Source organism: Helianthus annuus, chromosome 12, assembly GCF_002127325.2.
Source record: "Helianthus annuus cultivar XRQ/B chromosome 12, HanXRQr2.0-SUNRISE, whole genome shotgun sequence".
Taxonomy (NCBI): Eukaryota; Viridiplantae; Streptophyta; class Magnoliopsida; order Asterales; family Asteraceae; genus Helianthus; species Helianthus annuus.
The window spans coordinates 80,577,271-80,602,214 of NC_035444.2; the positions used below are offsets into that span (position 1 = coordinate 80,577,271).

General features: G+C 35.5%; 1 protein-coding gene and 1 long non-coding RNA gene across 2 annotated transcripts; one reads left to right on the forward strand and one right to left on the reverse strand.

Moving 5' to 3' along the window:
- Positions 1–557: 557 nt before the first annotated feature.
- LOC110868442 lies at positions 558–5,143 on the reverse strand. The gene is made up of 5 exons (XR_002552444.2): positions 4,006–5,143; positions 3,454–3,912; positions 1,815–1,911; positions 1,632–1,712; positions 558–964 (listed from the first exon to the last, which is right to left on the reverse strand). It is a non-coding gene; the product is annotated as an uncharacterized LOC110868442 (long non-coding RNA).
- Positions 5,144–14,336: 9,193 nt separating this feature from the next.
- Positions 14,337–15,081, forward strand: LOC110868444 (kirola). The gene is made up of 2 exons (XM_022117597.2): positions 14,337–14,531; positions 14,686–15,081. The coding sequence occupies exons 1-2, from the start codon at positions 14,345–14,347 to the stop codon at positions 14,946–14,948; spliced, it is 450 nt and encodes a 149-aa protein (XP_021973289.1). The 5' UTR covers positions 14,337–14,344; the 3' UTR covers positions 14,949–15,081.
- The last annotated feature ends 9,863 nt before the right edge of the window (positions 15,082–24,944 follow it).

Below are 24,944 nucleotides of genomic sequence, written 5' to 3' on the forward strand. Positions count from 1 at the left end.
AATAAGATTATATAGGATCCATATTGTATTTGGGTTATTTCGAAAGACCATATATCCGACCCAAATACTATCGGATCCCGCGTGGATATGTAGTTTTTGGTTTGTGTATTCTCAAATGTGGTTTGTGTATTAAGAATTAGACAATTTCCCTCCTAAAATCAAGGTTCACTAAACCAATGGTTGCCACATCATCAAAATGGCTTCACCATTCAAAGACACATAGCCCACATCATCTCATTTATTAATATATATAGATTATTAGTATTTCCATTTAGGTATGTAGTTTATATATTTAATTTACATCCTAGACTTATTAATATAAATCAAAGTATTAATATATTTATGTGTTATATGGTAATATATAGTTGATTTGTTCTAATTTTCTAATTAAGGTATATCAATTACTAGTGGGAAACCCGCGCGTTGCGGCGGAGTCGAAAACACGTGGTGGAAACATAGGCATTATGATTGGGTTGTAAGCTTTCCCTACATTTGAGCAAACATAATATGTAAAATGAAAAAAAAAATAACAGAGCTCGCAAAATACATGAAAAAAGTTACTATAAACTTCAAAGTTTTATTCAAAATCACCATTACATTAGTTTACACCTAAGGATTTAGCAAGCTCCTAGAGTAAGTGTAAAAAACTGAAACTATAGCAATCACCATAATAACAACATAACCAAAATGGTCTTTTTGAGAAAAAACTCAACTACCACTTCCAAATTAGAATTGCACCACTTGAGTTGGTTTGGACTTGATTAGACCAGGAAACGACTATTCTTTTATATCCCCCACCTTTCTCACCAAACCAAAGAGGATAGTTTCCGCGGATGTTTTTATTTCTCCCATCCTTTCTTAAAACTTGGGTACCATTTCTAGAGACAGCCTCGGAATCATCGCCTTTTTGGCGCTTCTTGTAATTACACAAGGCCTTCATCGGTCCAAATGGTCGTTTCATATCCTATACATAACAAACAAGGTAACTTTACTTTTCCATGTTGCAACAACTGTCTACTATAAGTTCACAAGTTTAATATATAACAGGGTTATAATCAACATTTTGAAATGCAAATGACTGTGTAATGAACAAATAGGGCATATTAAATCCCTTTTGTCCGATTTAAAAACAATTCAATAGATTAATACGTGTTATAACTATAAACACAAAAACAATATTATTAATCTTGATCATTATAAAGCTACTTAAGAGATTGTGTGTGAGACAACTCTCAACTCGTTTGACCAATTCTCTTTCAGCTAAATATTTTGATTTAACCCATTTGAGATAACAACGCAGCCCAAATTAACACATTCGTTATTAAGCTGAATCATTATGTAAAGCTTGTTAAGCACATTGTGTGTGAGACAACTCTCAACACGTTTGACCAATTCCTCTAAAGTAAACGGGCCAAAACTACCACATGTATTGACTCGTTCGAGATAAAATACCGCCCAAATCAACTCCTTAAGTAAACGACCAAAACTACCACATGTATTGACAATTATGTGTGATACTGAAAATGTGACTTTTTTCTATTGATGATGGAAATAATATTTGTACACTTGTACGACTTAGTCTAATTTTAAATTTTAAAAAAGCAAAAGGTTAAATACGGTGATGAGATTACCAGAAGACTAACAAACTTCTTCCCGCCTTCTTCACGCACTTCAAAGCATCCTCTTCTTGGTTACAATGAAATTAATTTAGTCTATTAGTCATCATCAGTAGAAAAAGAAATTAGATCTAAAAAAAAGTTGTAAAATAAAAAAGAATACATATATCGATTTAATTAAAACATTTAAATATATACCTTTTCTGGGTTGACAAGCACATTAATGCCAGATACAACACTCTCTAAATCATCCTTCACCTTAACAGCCCTTATTTTAAATTGCTTGCATTGTGTCCTGAAATACAAAAATTATATTAAAAAAAAGAAAGATTAAATATATGTGTTGTGTTCAGGTTCATCAATTCAGCCCGACATGATTGCTGCTAAATCATGCTATTTAAAGCCTTTTGTCTTGCACTATTAGCATTGCAAGCATGTACTTTCAAATTATTTTCTATGTATCAGGACATATCAAGTTGAACAACTTTTTACAGAAAGCAGTATTGATATGATATGTAGAACTACAAAGGTTGTCTTAACTATGTATCATTACCAACATGCTTATATTCAATTGAGTGATTGAAACGTTAATTAATGTCATATGGAGCTGTCGTAGACAGATGGCATTGCTTACAAAGAGTTTGTCAACCAACTTCTTTGATGACCTAGAGACCACACACACATTGTTTTTCATGATGCTATAAGAGATTGAGTGATTCTGTGTTGTTTCTTGAGCACACTATACCATATCCCATGCATAGTAAGATCTTTTTGCTTATTTTGATATCGATTAAAAAAATTAAACATAGAAAATATTCAATGCTCAAGGCACAAAGGGTGAGTCTGTCATCTAGGCACAAAGCGCACGCGTATTTCAGGACATTTTTATTTATTTTAGACTTGTTTCAGGCTGGTTTAGACTGGTTTCAAGTCATTTTAAGCTTGATATATAAAAGGCATGCCTAAGGTGGACTTAGGTGCAAGGCGACAGGTCCATTGCTTTTGTGTAGCTAATGCTACGTCTGTACAAAAACACAGTTAAGGCACACCAAAAAAATGTCTTCTTGATGCAGTTGAGGCGCACCAAAAATGTCTTTTTGGCACAAGTGAGGTACGTGCCTCATGTACATGCCGACTTATGCGCAGCAGGGTATTGTACGACAGGCTTTGCATATCGGTTTTAGACCTTGTCACCACGGTGCGTTTCTCACTTAAAAAAAAAATAAACAAGCACTTTGTGCCTTGTGACTCCAATAATTTCTTACAAAAACATAACCTGCAGGATCATATTTGAACATCATCAACCTCAAGTGCAACCTAAATGGTTGGCTATATGAAGATTTTCTAGGCATCATGTAACAACACAGCTAGCTTATCAATCTATTAATGACTCCATAGGTAGGGAACACCCCCAGGGTTATGAATTAGTGACTGAAAATGAGAAGCACGAGTTAGACAATCACATTTTCTGAAGGTTGTAAATGCATTCAGTTATTCAACCTTCGATAGATGTACCAATTTGTGTATAAAATCAAAACACTCTAATGCATTCTATCAATGATAACTAACAAGCAATAATTCACTCCTGATCTAGAACCCTAAGTAAAACCCAATCAGCCAATCTTAACCAATCTTGTAGTTGAAAAAAAAACAATGAACCAACAAAGAGAGAATGAAATAAGAAAATAACCAAAACAAGCATCACCGCCAAATTAAAACTTCAAATAGTATAATGATTAACCAAAACCTTAAATAGAGGCTCAGTCAGGTTTAAAATCCAAAACATATACAACTAATTGATAAAATCGAACAAAATGGTGATGTAGAAAAGAGATACCTAAGAGTCGACGTTATGAGAGGATGAATTGGAAGAGGAAGAGTCGTGATGGTGACCGGTGTTGTAAAACATCTCTGCTATTCGGTGAAATATAAATAAATTCATAATCATCAAAATAAAACAATTCCTTAACAATAATGTGCGTTTTATAACAATGAAGCTTAGACCAGTGAGCACTTTCACAACTTCCAAAAGAATGCCATGCTTGTTAGCACGGTCCACTTGTTTCAATAAAACACTAAATCAAACAATCAGTTTCTTTCAGGCAATAACACAAACACCTTGTGGGCATGCTATTGATCAGGCTCTTCTATGCCCTAAAACATGATGAAATTGTCAAATTGAAAGGTATGTGTACCTAGATGATTGTAGTGTTTTTACATGATTCGTTGCCCTCGTGGCGGGTTCATGTGACGGATAAACATTTAATATTCATCTTCCATGTTTCGAGAGTAACTCCTACAGGTGGTTTATAAGAAAATATGAATCAAATCGTCAAAAAACCACAAATTAATCAACAAGAAGAGAATTATGAAACAGAAAACAACATACCCATTGCAGTTCTTGACTCATATGATACATGTGACCCCTGGTTTCTTTATTCTTTAGGGTTAAAAACACAAATCGAAAGATGTGAAAAAGTAGAACAAGAGCCGAGATATATTCAATCAACGGTGGTGACCGATGGAATTCTCCCCTACACTCACTATGTTCCGATTTACAACTGGAACATGGGTGCAGGCGTGCAACGGCCGGTGTTTTGTCTGGCTTCTGAGCGTCTCTCTCCCCCTCATATATAGGCGCAAATCTATCTATAATGGAAAACAGGTTTAATATAGGACCCTTCATTTCTCCGGCCGTTTAAGGGTGATAGCCTGCTCTGGGGAGGGTAAAGGGAACGACTGTGTTAATGATAATATTCAATTTCAATGATTAGGGTTTCATATAACGGGGGACGTAGGGAGAGCAGGGGTAGAATGGGGAAAAATGAAAAAAAATATAGGGTTTTGTTTGAGACTTTTAATCTGCCATCTTAAAAAATTGATGTTAAATTACTATTTTAGACATGGGAAATGCTTATATATAGTATATAGATTTTTTGAAATGATTCTCTAAAAAGATATTCGGCAAACAAAACATAAAACAGTAGTTGAGTTTTCACCATATTTTAGTTGAGTTTTCACCATATTTTTTGAAATCTAAGAATTTTGATACTCAAGCAAGCAAAAATAAAAATAAAAATATGAGTTTTTGAAGAAAATTAACTTATAGGTAAGAATTTTTGCCTCCGACCCGACCCGAGTCGGACCGGAAAAAATTATTGTATAGCAATAAACAAATGAACCTTACAAAAAATCCGCACCCATGAAAAAAATTTCAGGGTCCGCCACTGCATGTGAGAATCATAATTTGACAATTCTAAAAGCTTTGAAGTTTTAGTTCTCCGTTGCTCTTGGTTTTTAAAGTTGATGCTAGAAAAAAATGAGGAGTTAAAGTTCATTACATGAAAATGGTATTTCCTATGAAATTTAAATTCAATCACGGGTCTAAATGCAATCACGAAACTAAAAACTAATTGTTCCTAGTGAGATAAAAACACACTTGATCTAATGTAGAAGATACTATTGGTGCATATTTGTGACAATAGCTTAGATTTGGTCTTTGGATATCTTGTAATTAGTTAAACGATAAACAGTTAGCGGGTTTAGTTTTGTATTAGTGAGATAATTGAGTTTGGGCTAAACTAAACCCACATTGGGTCTAGGCTTGTCCATGTAGGAAACCCTAGTCCAACTTGTAAACCTTGTGTTATATAAACAAGGTTAGGCTTTAGGGTTTAGGTTAATCAGCCAAAACAGAGTTTGTGAGAATTTCATGAGAGCATTACTAGCTTGGACGAAATTAGGGTTAGGGATCTTGATTGATTGTAATTCTTGTTGATAGATAATCAATAAAGATCCGATTTGAAAATGATTTGCTGTTTCTGTTCTTACACGTTTTCTGCTTATTCTGATCAAGAGGATTTCGCACTCTTGATCGGATTGACAATTCTGTGAAAGATCCATAAGACTCAAGGGGACCTACAATTGGTATCAGAGCATTAGGCTCTTGAAGAAGCTCGGTTCAGAATTGCTGCTACAGAAAACTAGGGTTTTTGAAAAAAAAATTCGAAATTTTTGTTGTGTTCTTGGGATTTTCGAAAAGTTTTGGTCTGTTTGATCTATTTGCGTATTTAATTTTGCTGTTTAAGTGTTTCTGGTTACAGGTTTGGTTGATTGTTTGAAAGATTTTGGCTGGAAAGGCTTGAAGATTCGAAGATTGTTCTTCGTGTTCATCATAAATTTCAAAAATTTTTGCTGATTTTGGTGTTTTGATTTTGCAGGAAACTGTTAAAAGAATCTGGAAAATCTTCAGAAATTTCAAACATATTGAGTTTCCAAAATTTTCTAGCAAATTTAACAATTCCGCTTACAAATCAGAGGAATTTTCTGATCCAGCAAATTTAACCTCGGTGACCGGTGAAAGTAAATTTCCCAATTATCTGATCCAGCGAATTTAACTTTGGTGACCGGCGAAATTAAATCCAAAGGCGACTTTGGTAACCGTACAATTGTCCTGAGCGAAATTATTACGGTGATCGGCGAAATTAACCGTCGTGCCAGCGAAATTGACTTGCCAGCGAAGTTATCTAGAGAAATTAACCAGCAAAATTAATTTGATCAGCTAGCATAATTAACTAGCGAATTTGATTAGCTAGCATATTTATTCCAGCGAATTTAAAAAACCAGCATTATTATAATTCCTCTACCAGCATAATTATAACTGCTCTATCAGCATATTTAAGTTGGTTTGCCAGCATAATTAGTGTGACACGGAGAAATTAACTTGGTTTGCCAGCAAAATTAAAAGGTGGAGTGGAGGAACTAGATACGTATAGAGGAATTAACGTTTTTGTGAATAGAAAGTGATCCGTAGCTCATTTGACTAAACTGTTTGCATGGGTGGGTTCGTTGGATTTTTAGGACAAAAAAGAAAAAAACTCTGGAAAATTCTGAATTGGGTTTTCGACATTATATATCATTGGATTCGTTTTTTCGAGACGATTCTAACGGTATAATTTGGTAAAAACTGTTTTCGGAAAAATTTTGTACGGTTTTATCAGTCTGGTTACTGTAAACGTGTTTAAAGATGGTTAAAGTGGACAATGTTGGTGAGAAAGTTAAGAATTGGCCAAAGCTGAGAAACGTCAAAGAATATGCTGTTTGGAAGGAGGAGTTTGAATCGGTTGTGAAAAGTGAGGATTTCAGAATGTGGTGTTGTATGATTGATGGATACATTGCTCCTACACGTCGTATTGAAGGAAGGGTTAAGGTGATTTCTCATGAGATGATGGATGAATCTGAGAAACTAATGGTAAATGTTGAGAAGAAAGCTTTAGCAGTGATCAAGATGTCCTTGCCTGAGGGAATTAAACATACTATCAAGCACTATGGGACTTCTTATGAGCTGTGGGAACTTTAGAAAAACGTTATTAGAGTTCATCAAGACAGAGTGTAGGAGGTCGTGCTTTAGATAAAGAAGCAGATGCTGTGAAAGAAGAGAAGAAGGAGAATGTTGAAAAGAAGGCTGCAGAAGTTTCAAAGTGCATGAATGATGTGAATGAACTTACAACAGAGGTGAAGGTAACATCAGAACCTGTAAGTCATACGTGTCATAATTGCATTGAACTACAAGGTAAAGTTAACAGACTATCGGAGCAGAACAAAATTCTGTTTGCTGAATTGGAAAAACAAAAAGAGTCAAATGTTCTTTTGATTAAAAGAGAGTCAAATTGCTTAAATGAACTCAAATCAAATGAACAAGAAATCAGCAGTTTAACAAGCAAAGTCAATGAACTGATACAGATCATTGATTTGGCTCGTGAAACTGTAAAGGATAAAACTAATGAATTTTCTGAAAAGTGCAGGGAATTGGCCATTGCACAAGACCAAATTGTCGAACTTAAAGGAAAGTTAGACAAATTTGGAAACTCTTCATTAGTTAGGACTCACATTCAAAAAAGTTTGAAAAGAGTAATGATAAAAAGGGTTTGGGGTTTAGTAATGCCTTATCTTCTAAAAATCAAGACTAATCTTTTTTACCTGATGAGAATGAGTTAATTGATTTTGTGCCTACTACACCAGCTGTAGTGGATCCGATAGCTGTGGACTTGCCAAAAAGTCCAGAAACTTTGAAAAAAGTTGTTGAGTCTAACAGTACACCTCATAAATCGGATGAGAATACTGAAGAGGAAAATAAGAAAACATTTAAAAAGAGATTTAACAAACAGAGAAATTACAAGACAAAATCTTGTTTCAGATGTCACAACAAAGGGCACGTGGTGAGTTGTTGTCCTTTGAAGAAAAATAAAGAAAAAGTTGATGAGGTTAAGGATGGGAACATGGTTGATTTAAATAATAATGTGCAACCACATTGTCAATATAATCAACCAAGATTTCAATTTAAGACTTCAACAACAAGAAGATTTGATAGGCCAAGAAGCAATTCTACACAATTTAGCTATTTTAATGGTAAATCAAATCGGTTTCAAAGTCAAAATAGAAATTTTGGATATCAAAATCGATACCATACTTTTGGTAATCGAAATTTTAAAAGAAGAAACGAACATAGGGGTTTTAGTAACTCAAATGTTCGACAACATCCAAAATTTTTTCAAAATTCATGGTTTAATAATGGGCGAAGAAGGTATCAAGAAAATAATTTTCAAAGGTCAGAAAATCCGAGATTTTATTGGAACTCTCGTGATCAAAGACCTAGTGAAAATTATAAATCTTGTTCAACAACGGGTAATACATCCAAGACACCAGTAAGGTGTGATGGATATTGGTTAAAGGCATCTTATACGGATTTACATGGTCAACCCAAAGCCGGTCAGGTTTGGGTTGTTAAGTCTAACTAAGTTGTTGAGTGTGTGCAGGATGACCAAGAAGGACTGTTGATGTGTTCGACAGTGGTTATTCCTGTAAAGCGTCTGAGGTGAATAGTAAGTTAAAATTGGTAACTAACTATTTACTTTAGTGATTGATTGATGATTGTTTTGGTGAAAAACTTATTGTCAGATTGAAGTAGGAGTTTGTTTGTGTTTTAAATTTGTGTTTTTAAAACTTGCTCCATAAAAACAAAAATTTAGGGGGAGAAATTTACCTAAGTCAAAAAGAGTTTAGTTAGTGCGTGAGTTTAGGGGGAGTAAGTTATAAATTACAAATCAAAAAATATAAAAACATTAAAAAATCAAAAACATAAAAAAAATAGAAAATCAAAAATGAGTTATCACTATGTGAAAAAGAAGAAATGATAGTACATCAGCAAGTTAGACTGTCACACTCAAACTGAATTAAAATGCTTAAGTGTGATAGCAGCTTCATCATATGATGTACCAGTAGGCAAAAAGCATGAAATAATCAACTTACCAATGTGATATAAACCTAAATAAACTGAATATGAGCGGGGAACACATCAGTGGTGTATGGTTTAATGACCTTAAATCTTGCGTTGATAGATTGCCAAAATCTGAGGTTTTGGGTCTTTATACTGTTATTTCATCTGGGGATATCAGGGGTGTCCTTCTGCTGCATCCAGATACATGCTGACCTAGACACACCCAGGATATCTTAAAAGAGCTAAAAATGCCAAAACCTTGAAAATGAAGAAGCTCTCATAGAGAGTCATTCAAAAAATGCAAAATGCATAATTCGTACCAAAAATGGTATTTGTCTTAGCCCTCGATAAGATATTTTGGTCTCTCTGCTGTACGGAAGTACTGACCTGTTCACCAATTATCTATTGTTGAAAAATAAAACGGATGAATTCAGTATACTCACCTACTACGATGAATCTTTGTGCATACCTTGATCGCGGGGGTATATCCTGAAGTGGGACACGCTAGTATATCAGTAATTAAAATTACCTTAACGTATCATACGGTAATGGTACTTGAAATGTTCATGCATTTTGTTTAAGTGGACAAACATGCATTTTGTTTAAGTGGACAAACATACTGGTAATCGTCTTGAACTGCTTTTCACTAAAAATTAAATAAAGAATTATCTAATAGTGTGAAATAGTTTGATTGTGCTGATATGATCTTCTTACCAGTGATTCTCACAAAAATAGAGTGTTTATTGCTTTTGTATTTACTTGCTTTCAGAAAAATATAAAAATCCAAAAACAGTGTCTTTTTCTGTTTAAAATTCTTAACGTACGGAAAACTGTTATTCTTGGAGGAATTGTTACTGATAGGGGGAGACGGTGTTAGAAAGTGAGTTCAAAATTTTAAATCATGCAGGTTCTTGTGTGTTGAACAAAAAGTTTTGCGTGTTGGTGATAAATTGAAAATGCTTAATCTGTAATACAGTTTAACTATCTCTTGAAAAATAATAATTTATTTAACTTTGTTGAAAAAAATTCTTATGGTTTCTCGAGATGTTTGTTTTATAGTATACAGATTGAAGCAGTTTGTTGCTGTGAAGTGTGAAGATGAGAGTTTGATTGGATGCATGGTAGAATCTCCTTTCTACATTGCAGACAAGATTGAAGAGTTTGGAGATTGCTTTGCAAATGCTAAACTGGAGTTTACTCAAGTGCTAACGTTTTGAAGATTTGGTGATTGGATGCATCAGCTTAGGGGGAGTCTGTTGCTGACATTGAATCTAAAGCTATCCAAAGACCAAAGACAGTGCAAGATGACATGAAGATTGCAAGAAGACTGAAGACAAAGTTTTTATGAAGCTATTGTCAAGGGGGAGTTTGTTGGTGCATATTTGTGACAACAGCTTAGATTTGGTCTTTGGATATCTTGTAATTAGTTAAACGATAAACAGTTAGCGGGTTTAGCTTTGTATTAGTGAGATAATTGAGTTTGGGCTAAACTAAACCCACATTGGGTCTAGGGGGACGAATTGGGCTTGTCCATGTAGGAAACCCTAGTCCAACTTGTAAACCTTGTGTTATATAAACAAGGTTAGGCTTTAGGGTTTAGGTTAATCAGCCAAAACAGAGTTTGTGAGAATTTCGTGAGAGCATTACTAGCTTGGACGAAATTAGGGTTAGGGATCTTGATTGATTGTAATTCTTGTTGATAGATAATCAATAAAGATCCGGTTTGAAAGTGATTTGTTGTTTCTGTTCCTACACGTTTTCTGCTTATTCTGATCAAGAGGATTCCGCACTCTTGATCGGATTGACAATTCTGTGAAAGATCCATAAGACTCAAGGGGACCTACAGATACCATACCACAACCTCACCAATCGCAGCCTATCTCTTCGCCGTCATCCATTGTCGTCCTCGCCTCCACCTGACCCACTGCATGCCCACAGAAAAAAATGTAATAACAGTAATCAATAACCTCCGGTTATAAAAAAAAATTGAGGTTTCAAGGTTTAAAGCACCTAGGCCTTAAAAGTTTATACTTTTTCTCATAAAATGTTAAAGTTTTTTGGTACTGAAATCTATAGAGCAACAAAAATTCATATTCACTATTAAGAAAATCTGAATAATGCCTCAAAAATATAGGATTTCCATAAACTGGTTTTAGAAATCAAGTTTGACAAACACACTATATACACTCAACGTATTTTAAGTACATATGCATTCTTTATTCCCAAATTCAAAGGGTGATTGATATCAAGAAGCAAAGGCTTAGAAAAGTATTATATCTTAAATTCTTTTACACATTAAGAAACTCATAATTAAGAACCCTAAACGCCAAACAACATCTCAAACGAAACAAACAGATTACCAAACAACAATCAGCGAATTGAATCAATTGATTCGATCAACGAACAGAAACATACCTACACAACAATCAACGAACTGAATCACCATCGTTGCCCCCGGAACCTGACACTAGTGACCGTTTGGTGCGTTAAGAAGATATATGTAGATGAAGAGGTTTGGATTTAGGGTTTGTGAGAAAATGGAATTGTGAGAAAGAACGAAGCGTTAATGGATATATAGGATCCAATTGATATGACCGATATGTGGTAGAAGACAACGATGAATGGATGTAGGAAAGATGAAGAATCGCATTGAGATGAGGACCGAATTCGTATTACTGATGAGGATTCAAAGAAGAATTTTTGCAATTGATAATGGGGATTGAAAGAGGGATGGATTGGAAATATGTGGCTGTTAGGGTTTCTTGTGACAATAGATAATTATATAGTGTCCGAATACATGGGTTCGGGTTACTCAAAACGGGATCCTCGTGAAACATTTGGACTGCATTTTCGTTTTCCCGCCAAAACCCATTCCTAGAGGCTCTAATCTAATGCCACATCAGCCCAAATCTTCTTGTTTATTATATATATAGGCTATATATAATAGATAATAGATTTATACACTTACTGTCAATATAAAACACTTGGTGATATTTTTAGACATGTTATGATACATTTTGAGCATTTTATGACTTTTTTTTTCTTACATTGAAGGCACATCTTGTGTAATTAAAATAATTGTCTTGTAAATAATTTTTTTTTTGTATTATACAAGTTCCGGTTGCACTGAACATGAGAAACTCCTTGATACCTAACTTTTTTTGAACAACGTTTGTAACTAATCTCAATACTCGAGTGAGCCTTTCTAAGACGGGATGTCAACCGTTCATACTGGTTTTGACACTCCTAGCCTGACTCATCAAGGAACACCAACAAGGAAGAATCCCCATAACTGTGAAAAAACCTCTTGAGTCAGGTTTTAAACTTGAATTCCCTAAAGATACCAAATCTTAACCCTCACCCTATGCCATTTAACGAGAAGGCTCATGACTTGATACCTAACTTAAATGACGTATTGACATTATTATTCTAATAAAAAATTTAAAAATTAAATAGTTAAGTAATAGCATCTATTTCAAATTTTATAGGTTACGTACCCGTATTGACCCGATCATATATATTGAGTGATTTGTCTAGATTTGGGAGGAAATGATGTCATATATCATCTATGCTCATGTACATGAATAATCAATAATGTGATTGATTTTAGATTTAGGTAAAATAATGTCATATATCATATATATATTTAAGTACAGGAATAACCAATAATGTGATTGGTTTTTTGAGATGAGAAATAGATTTCGTTCATATTTTAATATTTCAAATAAATATCGCTTTCTTATAGTCATCTTATTCATAGACTCCTATATCTTATTCTTACACCCTTTATTCACTCTATCACTCTCACTCACTCTCTATTTATATTTATGTATATATAGAGAGATAGAGGAGAGTGGTGTGCGAATATTAACACCATTCTTATAACACAGCTAGTTAACACCCTCTATTTCAAAATTCCTGAAATGATGTTCTAGGTGTTTTCTCAATTAGTGGTGGAGCTTGAACGAAAAGTTAGTAGGGACCAGACGTATTCAATATTATACACTACAAAAAAAATCAAGAATTTTTGGTAAAATTAACAATACGAGCAAAAAATCAATGGGGGCTGGAGCACCGTCGGGCCAAAAGTAACCTCCGCCACTGTTTTCAATCACACCTTCTTGCGGACACACTCTTACACCATTCACGTCCACTATCGGCTGATTTCATTTTAAAAATAATAATAAGGTAATCATCGGAGGGGCATGAAAGGGGGTTGAACCAGTACAATTTACACCCATTTTTGCTTCAAAATACCTCTGCTAACGTGGCATCCATATGACTGAAAAATGAAAATGTCTCTCAGGGGCTTGAACTATTACATATGGTCTAAGTCCACGCTTTGATTTAACATAAGATTTGAACGGTTAACCAAATGAGAAGAGATTACACACTTTAATACCATTAGACCACATACCTTTTGGTAATAGATGCTAGTTAAAAACGATTTTGTATACCTTTAAAATGCGGTGTGTGTATGTACAGACACATCCTGAACTGAATGAACACGAACGAGGCTATGTTCGTGTTTGTTCGTTAAGGAAATGCAGATGTTCGTGAACTGTTCGCGAACACATTTCGAACAAAATTTAATGTTCGTATTTGTTTGTTAAGGAATTTTAGTTGTTCGCGAACAGTTCGTGAACATTGGTCACGAAAACAAATGAACACAAACAAATGCAAACGAACATAAATGAACACAAACGAATATTAAACTTGAAACTAAAAGAAGAAAAACACCACTAACCTTAAACATCTGACACAAGTAGTCAAATACAACCATTAAATGATAAATCAAGAATATAAGACATAAGAAGTTTACTACAACCACCATACGATAAATCAAGTTTAGCTAACTTTTACCGTAATTATTTAAAGTTACTTAGAAATATCCAAAAAAAATGTCTTTAGCGTTCAAATTCTTCGTATGTTTAGATAAAAGTTTGCATTTTACAATTTCTTAATATAATTTTTTTTAACTAATGTTTAGGGGGAAATTAAAACTTAAGAGGAAAAGTGAAACACTAAAAAACATTAAAAACTTTTAACAAATTAACATAAATAGATGAACATAAATGAACGTAAACGAATGAAGGGGGAATGAATGTCAACGAACATATTACCGAACGTTCACGAACGCAGTCAAACGAACGAGACTTTTGTTTGTGTTCGTTCATTTAGTTAACTGAACGGAATATCTTGTTCGTGTTCGTTCATTAACTAAACGAACAAACATAAACAGACTTTCCGCCAAATGGGTCACGAATTGTTTGATGAACGTTTAGTTCGTTTAAAACCCTACTTAAATATGATGACACTCTTGGGTAACGTATGAATTGGTCATTTATAAATAAATATTTATTTTTGTTGGGAAGGGCTTGGCGCCTATAAATGATGATCCATATATACACCAAATAATTCTCATCCTTTGCCAATCGAGTTGAAGGAAAAGATGGCATTGAGTGGTAAAAGAGTAGCTCAGATTGAGATCAAGCCGAAGGGCGACGTTTTTCACAAGTTATGGAAGGCAAACCCGCACCACATTCCTAACTTGAGCCCGACTTTAGTTCAAAACTGCCAACTCCATGAGGGTGAAATCGGAACCGTGGGCTGTGTACTCCACTGGAACTATTTGTATGGTAAATCACATACACACATGCATTAGTTTAACTATATTTATCTACTAAAATACACATGGATAATTTAGAATTTTAAACCGTACGCGATGTTTTGATAACTGGACCGGTCATTAAACCAAATAACATTATTGGTTGGTTGTATGGTGTTTTGCAGAAGGAAAAGACTGTGTTGCAAAGACTCGAATCCTTGCCATTGACGACGAGAAAAAGTTAACCACCTATCAGGTAGTTGAAGGCGATTTTCTCAAACTATATAAGAACATTTATATGTATTGTCATGTAGATACGAAGGGTCCAAATCACGTGGTCACATGGACATTTGAGTATGAAAAGTTAAGCCCTGATGTTCCTGATCCAGACGCACTCCTGGACTTTTATAAAAGGCTCACCAAAGATATAGAGACAAAGCATCTCTAGAATGATAATGTATGAAAGTCAAAGTCAAATACCACGAGAGGTGACACTAAATAATTGACTTTCAGTGAGTGCATGTTGTGTTTCCTGATCATGTGTATGTGTTGTGTTTGCTGGATGCTTTTATATGTAAAAGATGTGTGTTTGTTTAAATAACTATAATAATATGTATTTTTTTTTTTAAATAAACATAATAACAGCTTGCTCGGATCGTAAGACAACCTTAAGGATCAAGATCGGCTCTCGTAATTTGCTTGTTTCTCTGAAGAGCTTAAAGAGTTAAAGTTCGGTTCAATCTTGTTTATTTGAGTTGACGAGCTTAAACAAGCTAAAATTCGACTCGAGCTTGAATTTCCAAACAAAAAAGTTACATGTATTCAAATTCATATGAAGCTACTCATTCAGACTCGACAAAAGAGCAACATTACCAACAACTAAAGGAAAAGAAACTTAATCAACAATAACGTATATAGATAGGAATTTAGGAGAAATTCCGCATTATATTATATGTTAATGTTACAAACGTACTTGAGAATAAGAAACTTAAACGGCGTGGGTATGTTACAACTTATTGGTTCTATACGGGACGCATAACACTTTTGTTAAATTACTTTCTTTTTATATGCAAGAAATTTTAGTAAGTGGGTATGGGGTAGCCCCCCCTCAACCTCAGTCAATAACTGCCCCCTCACCCCATTGCCTAGGCGTCATTGAGGGGGCGCCATTGATCACTTGTCAACACAGTAACGAGAAACAACATAGACAAGGTGGTGGGCCCCATATGCTTGACCATTACGGTTTTTTGCTTTTATTTATTTTTATTTTTTAAATAAGGGAGCTTTATTCCATTGCATGAGTGTTATTGAGAAGATGCAACGGAGCCCCATGTCTACATAGCGTAAACGTGGCGATGAGGTGGCGCAATGGAGCCCTTAGGGGCTCCATCTCATACCCTCTAGCCAGCATATCTCTAAAGTTACAGGTTAGAGAACCAGAGGCTACACGCCATTTGCCTGGAGGATTTAATATTCGTCTCTTTGATCGTTGGCCCATCACCTACTTGGTAATCGACGACGCTTAGATGCTCGACTCGCTGCCAACCTTAAAACTAAAGAAAAGTGAAACTTAAAGTGACAAGGGTAGGACTAGTATAGTAGTATACTATATGGGCCGGACTTAAAAAACACATGGTTGTTTTTTAAAACTAAGTTGGTTAGGTGACTAGAGTAATTATAAACATATAAAGTTCAAGTATGTTGTTACGACGTGTATATTTTTATTTACGTTCCGATATAAGGTTAATTTAAAACCCAGTTATGAAGAGTAATGTACAAGTGATCGGAGCATAAAGGTACATGATATCAAAGCATCATCACATTATTTTTATATAAACTGACGTCGTTTACCTTTTTTTTTCATTAGTTTAATAAACATAATGCTATATAAAATTCCGAATATATCGTTACAACATGTTTATTTTTATCTTTATTTGTGTAAGAGTTTATTTAAAATTGAACGGGTAAAATGTAATTAGTTTTAACCCATTTAATTTTTATTTAGCTTGTTTTTTTCAATAACTTGCATTCTTAAACTTTTTTAAAAAGTTGAATACGTAGATGTGTTTAATATTTTTCCTCAACATTCTGGTATAATGTTCTATTCAAAATAAAGTATATTTAGGTATCATAAGTTGTACAATTATACGGGTGTTGGTAATGTGCACGAACAGAATGGATTCCGACATATTTTGGAATTATCAGAAACGGTAAGTGTATTCTCTATATATGCCTTTAACCCATTTAGTTATTCTTTAATAACTTGCGTTTGTTAAGTTTAAGAAAACTAAATACGCAGTTGTGTTTAATTTTTTTTCCTCGACATCAGATATAAATTTGTATTCAAAATAAAGTATTTTTTTTGGTATCGCAAGTTATACGAGTGCCGGTATTGTACCGGTACCGTGACGAACCGAATTGATTCCCACCGGACAACATTGGTACCAATATTGAAATTATCAAACTTGATACCGGTATTTGCTTTTATGTTTTCGATTGCTGTAAAACACGTGTTCTTATCCTTTTGGGCATATCACGACCTTATTTTTTGGTTTTCTCTTTCGGCCGCTATAGCGAATGTCGGTACCGTAACGAAATGAATCGATACCGACTGAATTCTCGTCATGTAACGCTAGTGAATCCCTCAAAGTTACATGTAAAACTATTTGAGTAATCTGCGATTTGAGTACATGTGGTTTGGGCTAAAATCGAGTCCCTAATTCTTAAAAACTGCTCGTTGACTTCCTCACCATTACATTTTGCATCCAACTGCGTCCCTAGCTCAAACGTCCATCAACCAAGCGTTAGAATTTATGGAAAATGTCCAAAATACCTCTGGATTTAAAAATATTATTCCGGTGAATAAAGCGGGAGGCAATGGACCACGTGTTAGTGGCATTAGGAGAGACGAAGGAGGAGCAAGATTTGAGAATTTGGAGTTTGTTTAGCTTTTATGAAACATCGAACACATGTTATTTGGATTCAAATAAGATCAAGGTAGGATTATCTGTGTTGCAGATTCCGTCGAATTTTAAGTATGCAAAGGAGTTGCTTAGGGTTTGTGATGCGAATAGAGATGGAAGAGTGGATATCAGGATTTTAGTGCAAAGATTAGAATACCCCCAACAATCAACGTAAAACGATGAAATTACCATTCTTTATTAACGGTGGGTTGACGGATTTTGAGCCAGGGACGCAAGTGGATACAATTAAATATGATGGTGAGACTCAGCTAGCAATTACATAAGAATCAGAGACTCTAAGGCCATGGGGTATGGAGCTTGGGTTGGAGCGTGGGTTGGGGGAAAACACCCAAGGCATCACCCCGGGTGGGCTTGGGTTGGGGCGTGGCCCCTTGGGGCTTGGGTTTCAAGCCGGGCGTGGGGCGGGGGACCAAGGTGACATGACGGTTTGTGAATGGGCAAAAGAAAATATCCGTTGGGCTAGCCGTTGGCCAACGGCTATATTTAAAAAAAAAAAATTCTTCCATTTTTTCACTATAAAAATCACATTTTACTTCCATTTTTTACCACATTCAACCATATCTTCTATATCTTCAATTCTCCTACTACAAAACGAAAAAATGTATCCTTACAACCGTCCTTTTGACCCGAGCAACCCGTATGGATTCCAAGAAAATAATCCTAGCCCACCACCCACTCGTCCAATAGCTCGTCCGTTTTTCATACACTCTCCTATGCCCGACATAGCGGGTTATGCATCGTATATTGGGAATCGTTTATATACTAACTTCCCACACACCGAAGATTCAATACCTACCCCGTTTTCACAATCGCCCGTCGACCTTTCACCAACCTCCATCGACCTTTCACAAAACGAATCCGTTCCCGAAACTCAACCACCCAAAGAGGGTCCTTCCGCATCGAAACCCATCAAAAAAAGAAGTCATAAGAAAAAAACCGAGGAGGATAAAGTAGTTGAAACCGCCAAACGAAAACAACAAAAATGGGGCTACGCTGAAGAACTTGCATTGGCGAGGGCTTGGTGTGAACAATCTCAACATTCAACTTTAGGTATTCTTAACCTTTGTTTAAATTAATGGAATGGTTATTTTTTATATAACTTTGTACTATATTAATATTTTTTTATTAAAATAGGAAATTCGCAACATCGAACCGCCCTGTGGGAATCAGTTAGTAGACTATTCCATGAAGAAATGGGTAGGGAGACTTATCGTGAAAACGATAGCTCAAAGTGGAGCGAGATAAGCTCCCAACTTACAAAATTTAGTGGTTATTTAAATAAAGCAAAGCAAAACCCTAAAAGTGGTGAAACCGAAGCCGACGTTTTGGCAAATGCAGTAAAGGCATTCAAATCAAATGTGGGGACCGACTTCCGTTTCATGCATTGTTGGGAGATTTGTAAATTCCATCCAAAGTGGGCGACTATCCCCATTGGTAGCGAAACTAACCGTCCTCCAAAAGGTTAAGGGCCTCGTACCAAGCCCAATCTGATGCACGAGATCAAAACTTTGAGGACCTTTTGGATGATCCGCCAAGCTCAAACCGGCCTGAGCATGGAAGAAATGCCTCAAGAAGGCGTGCTCAAAAACAAACGACGTCGCCTTCAGCAGGGAGTTCTGGCTCGCGTAGGGGAATATACAGCGACCAGTTGGATGACATTTCATACAAGTTGGATACATTCAACGTATTCCAACAACAAAGGGTCGAAATACGAAGGAGCAAAGAAGCTAAAGATGCCACTAGAGATGCCCTGAAACAAAGACTGGATGATTTGAAAATTCTATCACAGCCGATTGATCACCTACAGGGTGACGAGTTAGAAATAGTCTTGGCGTTGAGAGAAGAGATAAAAAACAAATATAAAAGTTAGGAATGTTTTTTTTTTTTTTTTGTAATCTTCTTTTTTTGTAATTTTCTTTATTTAAAATTATTAAAAAATTAAATTTGTGTTATTGGGTCTGCCCAACGGGTCAGCCCAGCCGGTCAGCCCACAAGCCCACCAAACCCACGCCCCCCAAACCCCCGCCCACCATACCGTGTGTTCTTGTGGGTTTCCCATGTCTGCCACCTCGTTTCACATGTCAACCAATGCCCAACCCAAGCCCCAACCCCCGCCCCACCATACCCCATGGTCTAAAAGCATTTTGGCTCAAACCACAAAGACTCGATTTACTCATGTTATTAATATTAGTTACTCTAATGAGTAACTAGATTAGGAGATTGAGTACGCAAAGTTGATATATGTATCTTTTTATGTCAAGTGCATCTTGTATTAGGGGAGGAGGGTGGTCACTAGTGACCATTTTTTCATCACTCACAATATCCAATCATGTTCCGTCATGTCAGTAACATTTTTTCGATCACTCACAACCTTTTTTAGTGGGGGTGGTCATCACTCACCACTACACCCAACAATTCCCCCCCAACCAACAATTACACTCACAAATAAAACCATCACGGCGTTATAAAAATAAGAAAATCATGTTTTTGTTAATATATACACGTTATAGTATGGAGGTGGGGGTGGGATTTTTGATGTTCCACGCGTTATATATGGGCCATCACGCGTTATATATCATCCGCCCCGCCTGACCTTAGGCGAAAATCTAATGTGCCATATAATACACGTGATTATTTTGGGATATAATTTTATTAGCCGTGATCGATATATTAATATATCCTTATCCAATTTATTAAACATAATCTTATCAACTTCGTCGCGAAACAGATTTAAAAGAGACAGTATGTTTTATAATAAAAAATGTATTACAAACAATAGATTGAATATCCAATCTGGCTTTGAACAAATATATACAACCAGCAGTGTCGAAGTTTGAGATTTCCGACCGCGTGGGGGAGGGGGGGGGCGAAGTCACTGGACCTAAAAATTTCTATAAAACCGGGGTCGAAAGCGCATATACCCAAACATTTCTATACAAAAACTATATACACTCCACTACTGAGCGAAAAAATCGGAGGGTTGGCCGCCCCCTCCTGCCCCTTAAAAGCTTCGCCCATGATAACCCGGTTTATAGTAAAAAGTGAACTTTTTATGTGTAATCATAGAAAAGTAAAAAAAAAATGTAAGGGTATGAGTTTTGTATAAGGTTTAGATACAAAGAACGCGCAAGGTACAAAGTGTACAAAGGACTTTGTGTCATAACTACGCTTGGAGTAACATAATCCATACTATATTATAATGCATGAGAGAGAGACATTTTACGATACCCAAAAAATAAGAACTTTTCTCTCTTAATTTATAAATACACCCCTACAATGAGGGTAAATTAGTTTTTTAAATAATAATTATATTATATTCCCCCAATCTTATTACACTTAAATCCCCAAGTTTTAACATAATTATGGGTAATTAGTTACACTTTTCCTCCTTCACAACAAACTTAAAATTCTTTTACGTCTTCTTGCCATATCTTATAAATTATAATGTTTTAAAAAAAATCCAAAAGTACCGTGACGATCTATTCATTTTTGTCGACGTTTCGATAGTTGTCTTGGTCAATATTGACGTGTAGATTAAAAGGTACAAGTAGATGATGCCTTAGTGTACAAATGATTAAAGTCTATTGTACTTAGTCATTATCCTAGAATGTTTAATAGCTCATCTTTAATTAAAACCTAAGTAACAAATCTATCAATAGATTTCTAACCCTAAAAATATTAACTTGTAATGTGAAGTGGTTATTCCCGACTTCTCGTTTTGAGTTTTAGACCTATGGTACTTTATTTGAAACTTTTTAGTGTAATATGGTGTTTTATGGCTGCTTTAAAATTTTTGTTTTATTTTGATAGTTTTTTTACATGTTTTAAAAGAATCTGAATCAAATACGAATTGGGTTTTTTATTCGAGTTTTTAATCGAATACGAATTGGGCTTTTTATTCGAATACGAATTCGGTATGTTTTAATCGAATACGAATCGAATTCGAATTCAAGGGAAAGTAAAAATTATTTGAATAATTCGAAAATTCGATACTCGATTCGATGAACACCCAACACTGCTAGTATGTTTTGTAAGATTTGATATGCACACATCCCTATTGGTTGTTTCTTTTTAGAGTAAACTTGAATTAAGCACCCTCGCGTTGTGGCGGTGACGCAAAACTATGTCAAATAGCATCAATGTCACACCATCGCTAGCGACCACCAACATTGAAATTGCGGCGTGTTAATGCGAAGAAATAAGACTGAAACATATAACATATAAAAAATAACTACGTCAATCTAGGACCTGTGCGTTGCGACGAACCTGCCAAATGGGAAAAATAGACGTAAAACCTTAAACCACACACGAACGTTGCGTCATATTAACTTGCAAAATTTTGAACGAAACGTAAAAACGTTGAACCACACACGCATGTTGCGTCGTGTTAACTCATATAATTTAGTACGAAACGTAAAATGAAAATTTGCTAAAGATCAAAAGTGTAGGGGAACAAAGTTGAAAGTAAAAAAAGTTATGATGTTAAATTATAAAAAACGAAATGTTTTTAGTTATAAGTAAAAAAATCAATTTTGTGAGGTTGAAATTGCAAGAAATGAAAAGTTTTGGACTAAAAATAAAAATATAACTTTTTTTGAGAACTACCCAAAGCATGTAGTATAACATACTATGCATACAAAAGTTACTAATTAATGGTATATAAATTACACTTTTCGTCCTTTATGTTTTATGTTTGTGTCTGATTGCAACGGATAACCTTTAACTTTAATAATTACAGTCACAATCCTTTATTTGTAAAACCCGTTACACTCTACGTCCTTTAGTACTAACCAGATTAAATTTTTTAGTTAAGTTTATTCACTTAAGGGTATTTTGGTCAATTCATGTTTTTATTTAATTGCTTAATAAATAAAACCAAAAAATTGCATATACACTTCATCTTCCTCAATTTCCTAACCCTAAAATCCTAACCACCACATCATCCTGCCGCCGCCACCACCACATTCTACCATCACCACTCCGGCCACACCCACCGCCCCTAACCCCTCCACAATATACCTGACGCGTGACTGTAATCTCAGAACATTCTTCATATCCAATAGGGCTTCTACTCCTATCAGAGTTATCAAAGACAACCGAGACGGTAGCCTTGGTGATCCCAACCTGTCCCTGCTTGTACACGGGCTCTTGCAGATTTGAAGCTCGAACCTGCTGCAAATTGGTGATACCTAACACGAAGCAAATCGAATCCAGAATATTCGATTTACCGGATCCGTGTAATCCAGCTATGGCGTTGAAAAAGGGATCGAAACGTGGAACTAGTGTTCGTGTAGCGTATGATTTGAATCCTTCTAAGCAAACTTCTTTGATGTGCATTGTGACTGATTGAAACCCTAGAAATGTGAGGATGATTAGATTATGTGAAGTGAAATGATTTTGAGAGGAAACTGTACGGATTTTAATTGAAAATTCTTTCAATGATTTGGTAGTGGATGGAGATGATGGTTAACATCAAGAAATTGATTTGAAATGGGGTTTACACCAAGGCGGTAAATGGAGCCTTTTAATTGGGTTTTAGGTAGAGTGTCGGACACTCGGACTAACGGTTGCTGTTGCTAAATACATTTTAATTGTTTTATGGTGGAGGGGTTAGGGGCGGTGGGTGTGGCCAGAGTGGTGGCGATAGGATGTGGTGGTGGTGGTGGCAGGATGAGGCGGTGGTGACAAGATGTGGTGGTTAGGGCTTAGGGTTTGGAAATTGAGGAAGATGGAGTGTATATGTTTTTTTTTTGTTTTTATTTATTAAACAATTAAATAAAAACATAAATTGACCAAAATACCCTTAAGTGGATAAAGTTAACTGAAAATTTTAATCTGATTAGTACTAAAGGACGTAGAGCGTAACGGGTTTTGCAAATAAAAGATTGTGATTGTAATTATTGAAGTTAAAGGTTATCCGTTGCAATCCGGTACAAACATAAAAGTGGGTTTTCTAGTTTAATTATTAGGGTAATAAAATAAATAAAAGTATAAAGATCTTCAATTAAAAGACAAATATACGAACATAAACGAATGCAAATCAATGAATGTTCATGAACATGTTCACGAACACCTTACCGAGCGTTCACGAACGCAATCGAACGAACGAGACCTCTGTTCATGTTCGTTCATTTAAATAATCGAATGAAATTTCTTGTTCATGTTCGTTCGTTTATTAAACGAACGAACATAAACGAACTTCCCGCCGAACGGTTCACGAACTGTTCGCTGAACGTTCGGTTCGTTTACAGCCCTATCTATAGGTATAGCAAGAAGAAAATCTTGTGCCTGTGGTGGTCGTAGACACTCAAAAAACGGCTTTTTATCTAACGGTCAAGTCAAAATACTTCAATGTCGTGGATAATTTTACTAAAGTCGGATTTCTTAGGGGGTTCGGGGCGTCTTCGGGGACTTCAAGCGGGGAGGGATTTTGCCGATTAGGGGGGTACCGCCATTAAGGCGGGGGATGAAATCGGGGAAGCAAATGGGGGTGGAGGCACCGAAGAGAGGGGGAGGAGAGAGAGAGGAGAGAGGGAGAGGGGACCAATCAATGCTTTTTTTTTTTTTTTTTAAAAAAAAACCAATTCACCTAAGAGGGGAGTGCCGCCATCAATTTAGGGTGTTAGAGGAGTTTAAGAGGGGAGTTGACGTGGCACACGAAGATTGGTTTCGCGTAAGAGAGGGGACTCACCTATTAGGTGAGCACCCCCTTCACCCTTAGTATAAAATTCATGTTTCATTAGTTACGCGCGTGATCAGGTTTTAAAGGATTCTATTTATTTCTTCAATAAATCTGATTGATCATGTTTTTTTTCTTTTTAATTTATTTTTATTTTTTAAATTTAAATAAAAAACCCGTTAGTGTTTGATTATGGGTATACGGTATATTTAATTAATTAGCTCAAAAACTTATCAACTTAAACATACTCACAATCTTGGGTAACGTATTCATTGATTATAGAGTAAACTTCCGTTTTGCTTCCTGTGTTTTGGTCACTTTAACGGTTTTGCCCCAAACCTTTAAAAATAACCATTTTACTCCCTGATCTATGAAGCCCTTCACGGTTTTACTCCCCGCCCCTAAACGTCATCCATTTTAAACGTTAAGGTTTTAACAATAATTCATTAATATGGGTTGGGAAAAGACATAATTGCCCATCAGGTGTTTTGCATGTGACAGACTTTAACGTTTAAAATGGATGACGTTTAGGGCGGGGAGTAAAATCATGAAGGGCTTCATAGATCAGGGAGTAAAATGGCTATTTCTAAAGGATTGGAGCAAAACCGTTAAAGTGACTAAACCACAGGGAGCAAAACGGAAGTTTACTCTTGATTATATGATGAATAAATATTTATTGTTAATACAATTAAGTATTATTTTTTTTGTTTGTGGGGAAAGGCTTGGCACCTATAAATGCTGATGATCATTCACCAAATTTTTCTCACCCTTAATTTATCAA

What these genes read in the sequence shown, in the direction of transcription:
- LOC110868444 (XM_022117597.2), top strand. Translation starts at nt 14,345, where the DNA reads ATGGCATTGAGTGGTAAAAGAGTAGCTCAGATTGAGATCAAGCCGAAG. An exon ending in CCACTGGAACTATTTGTATG is followed by an intron (nt 14,532 to 14,685) that starts GTAAATCACATA and finishes GGTGTTTTGCAG; the next exon opens with AAGGAAAAGACTGTGTTGCA.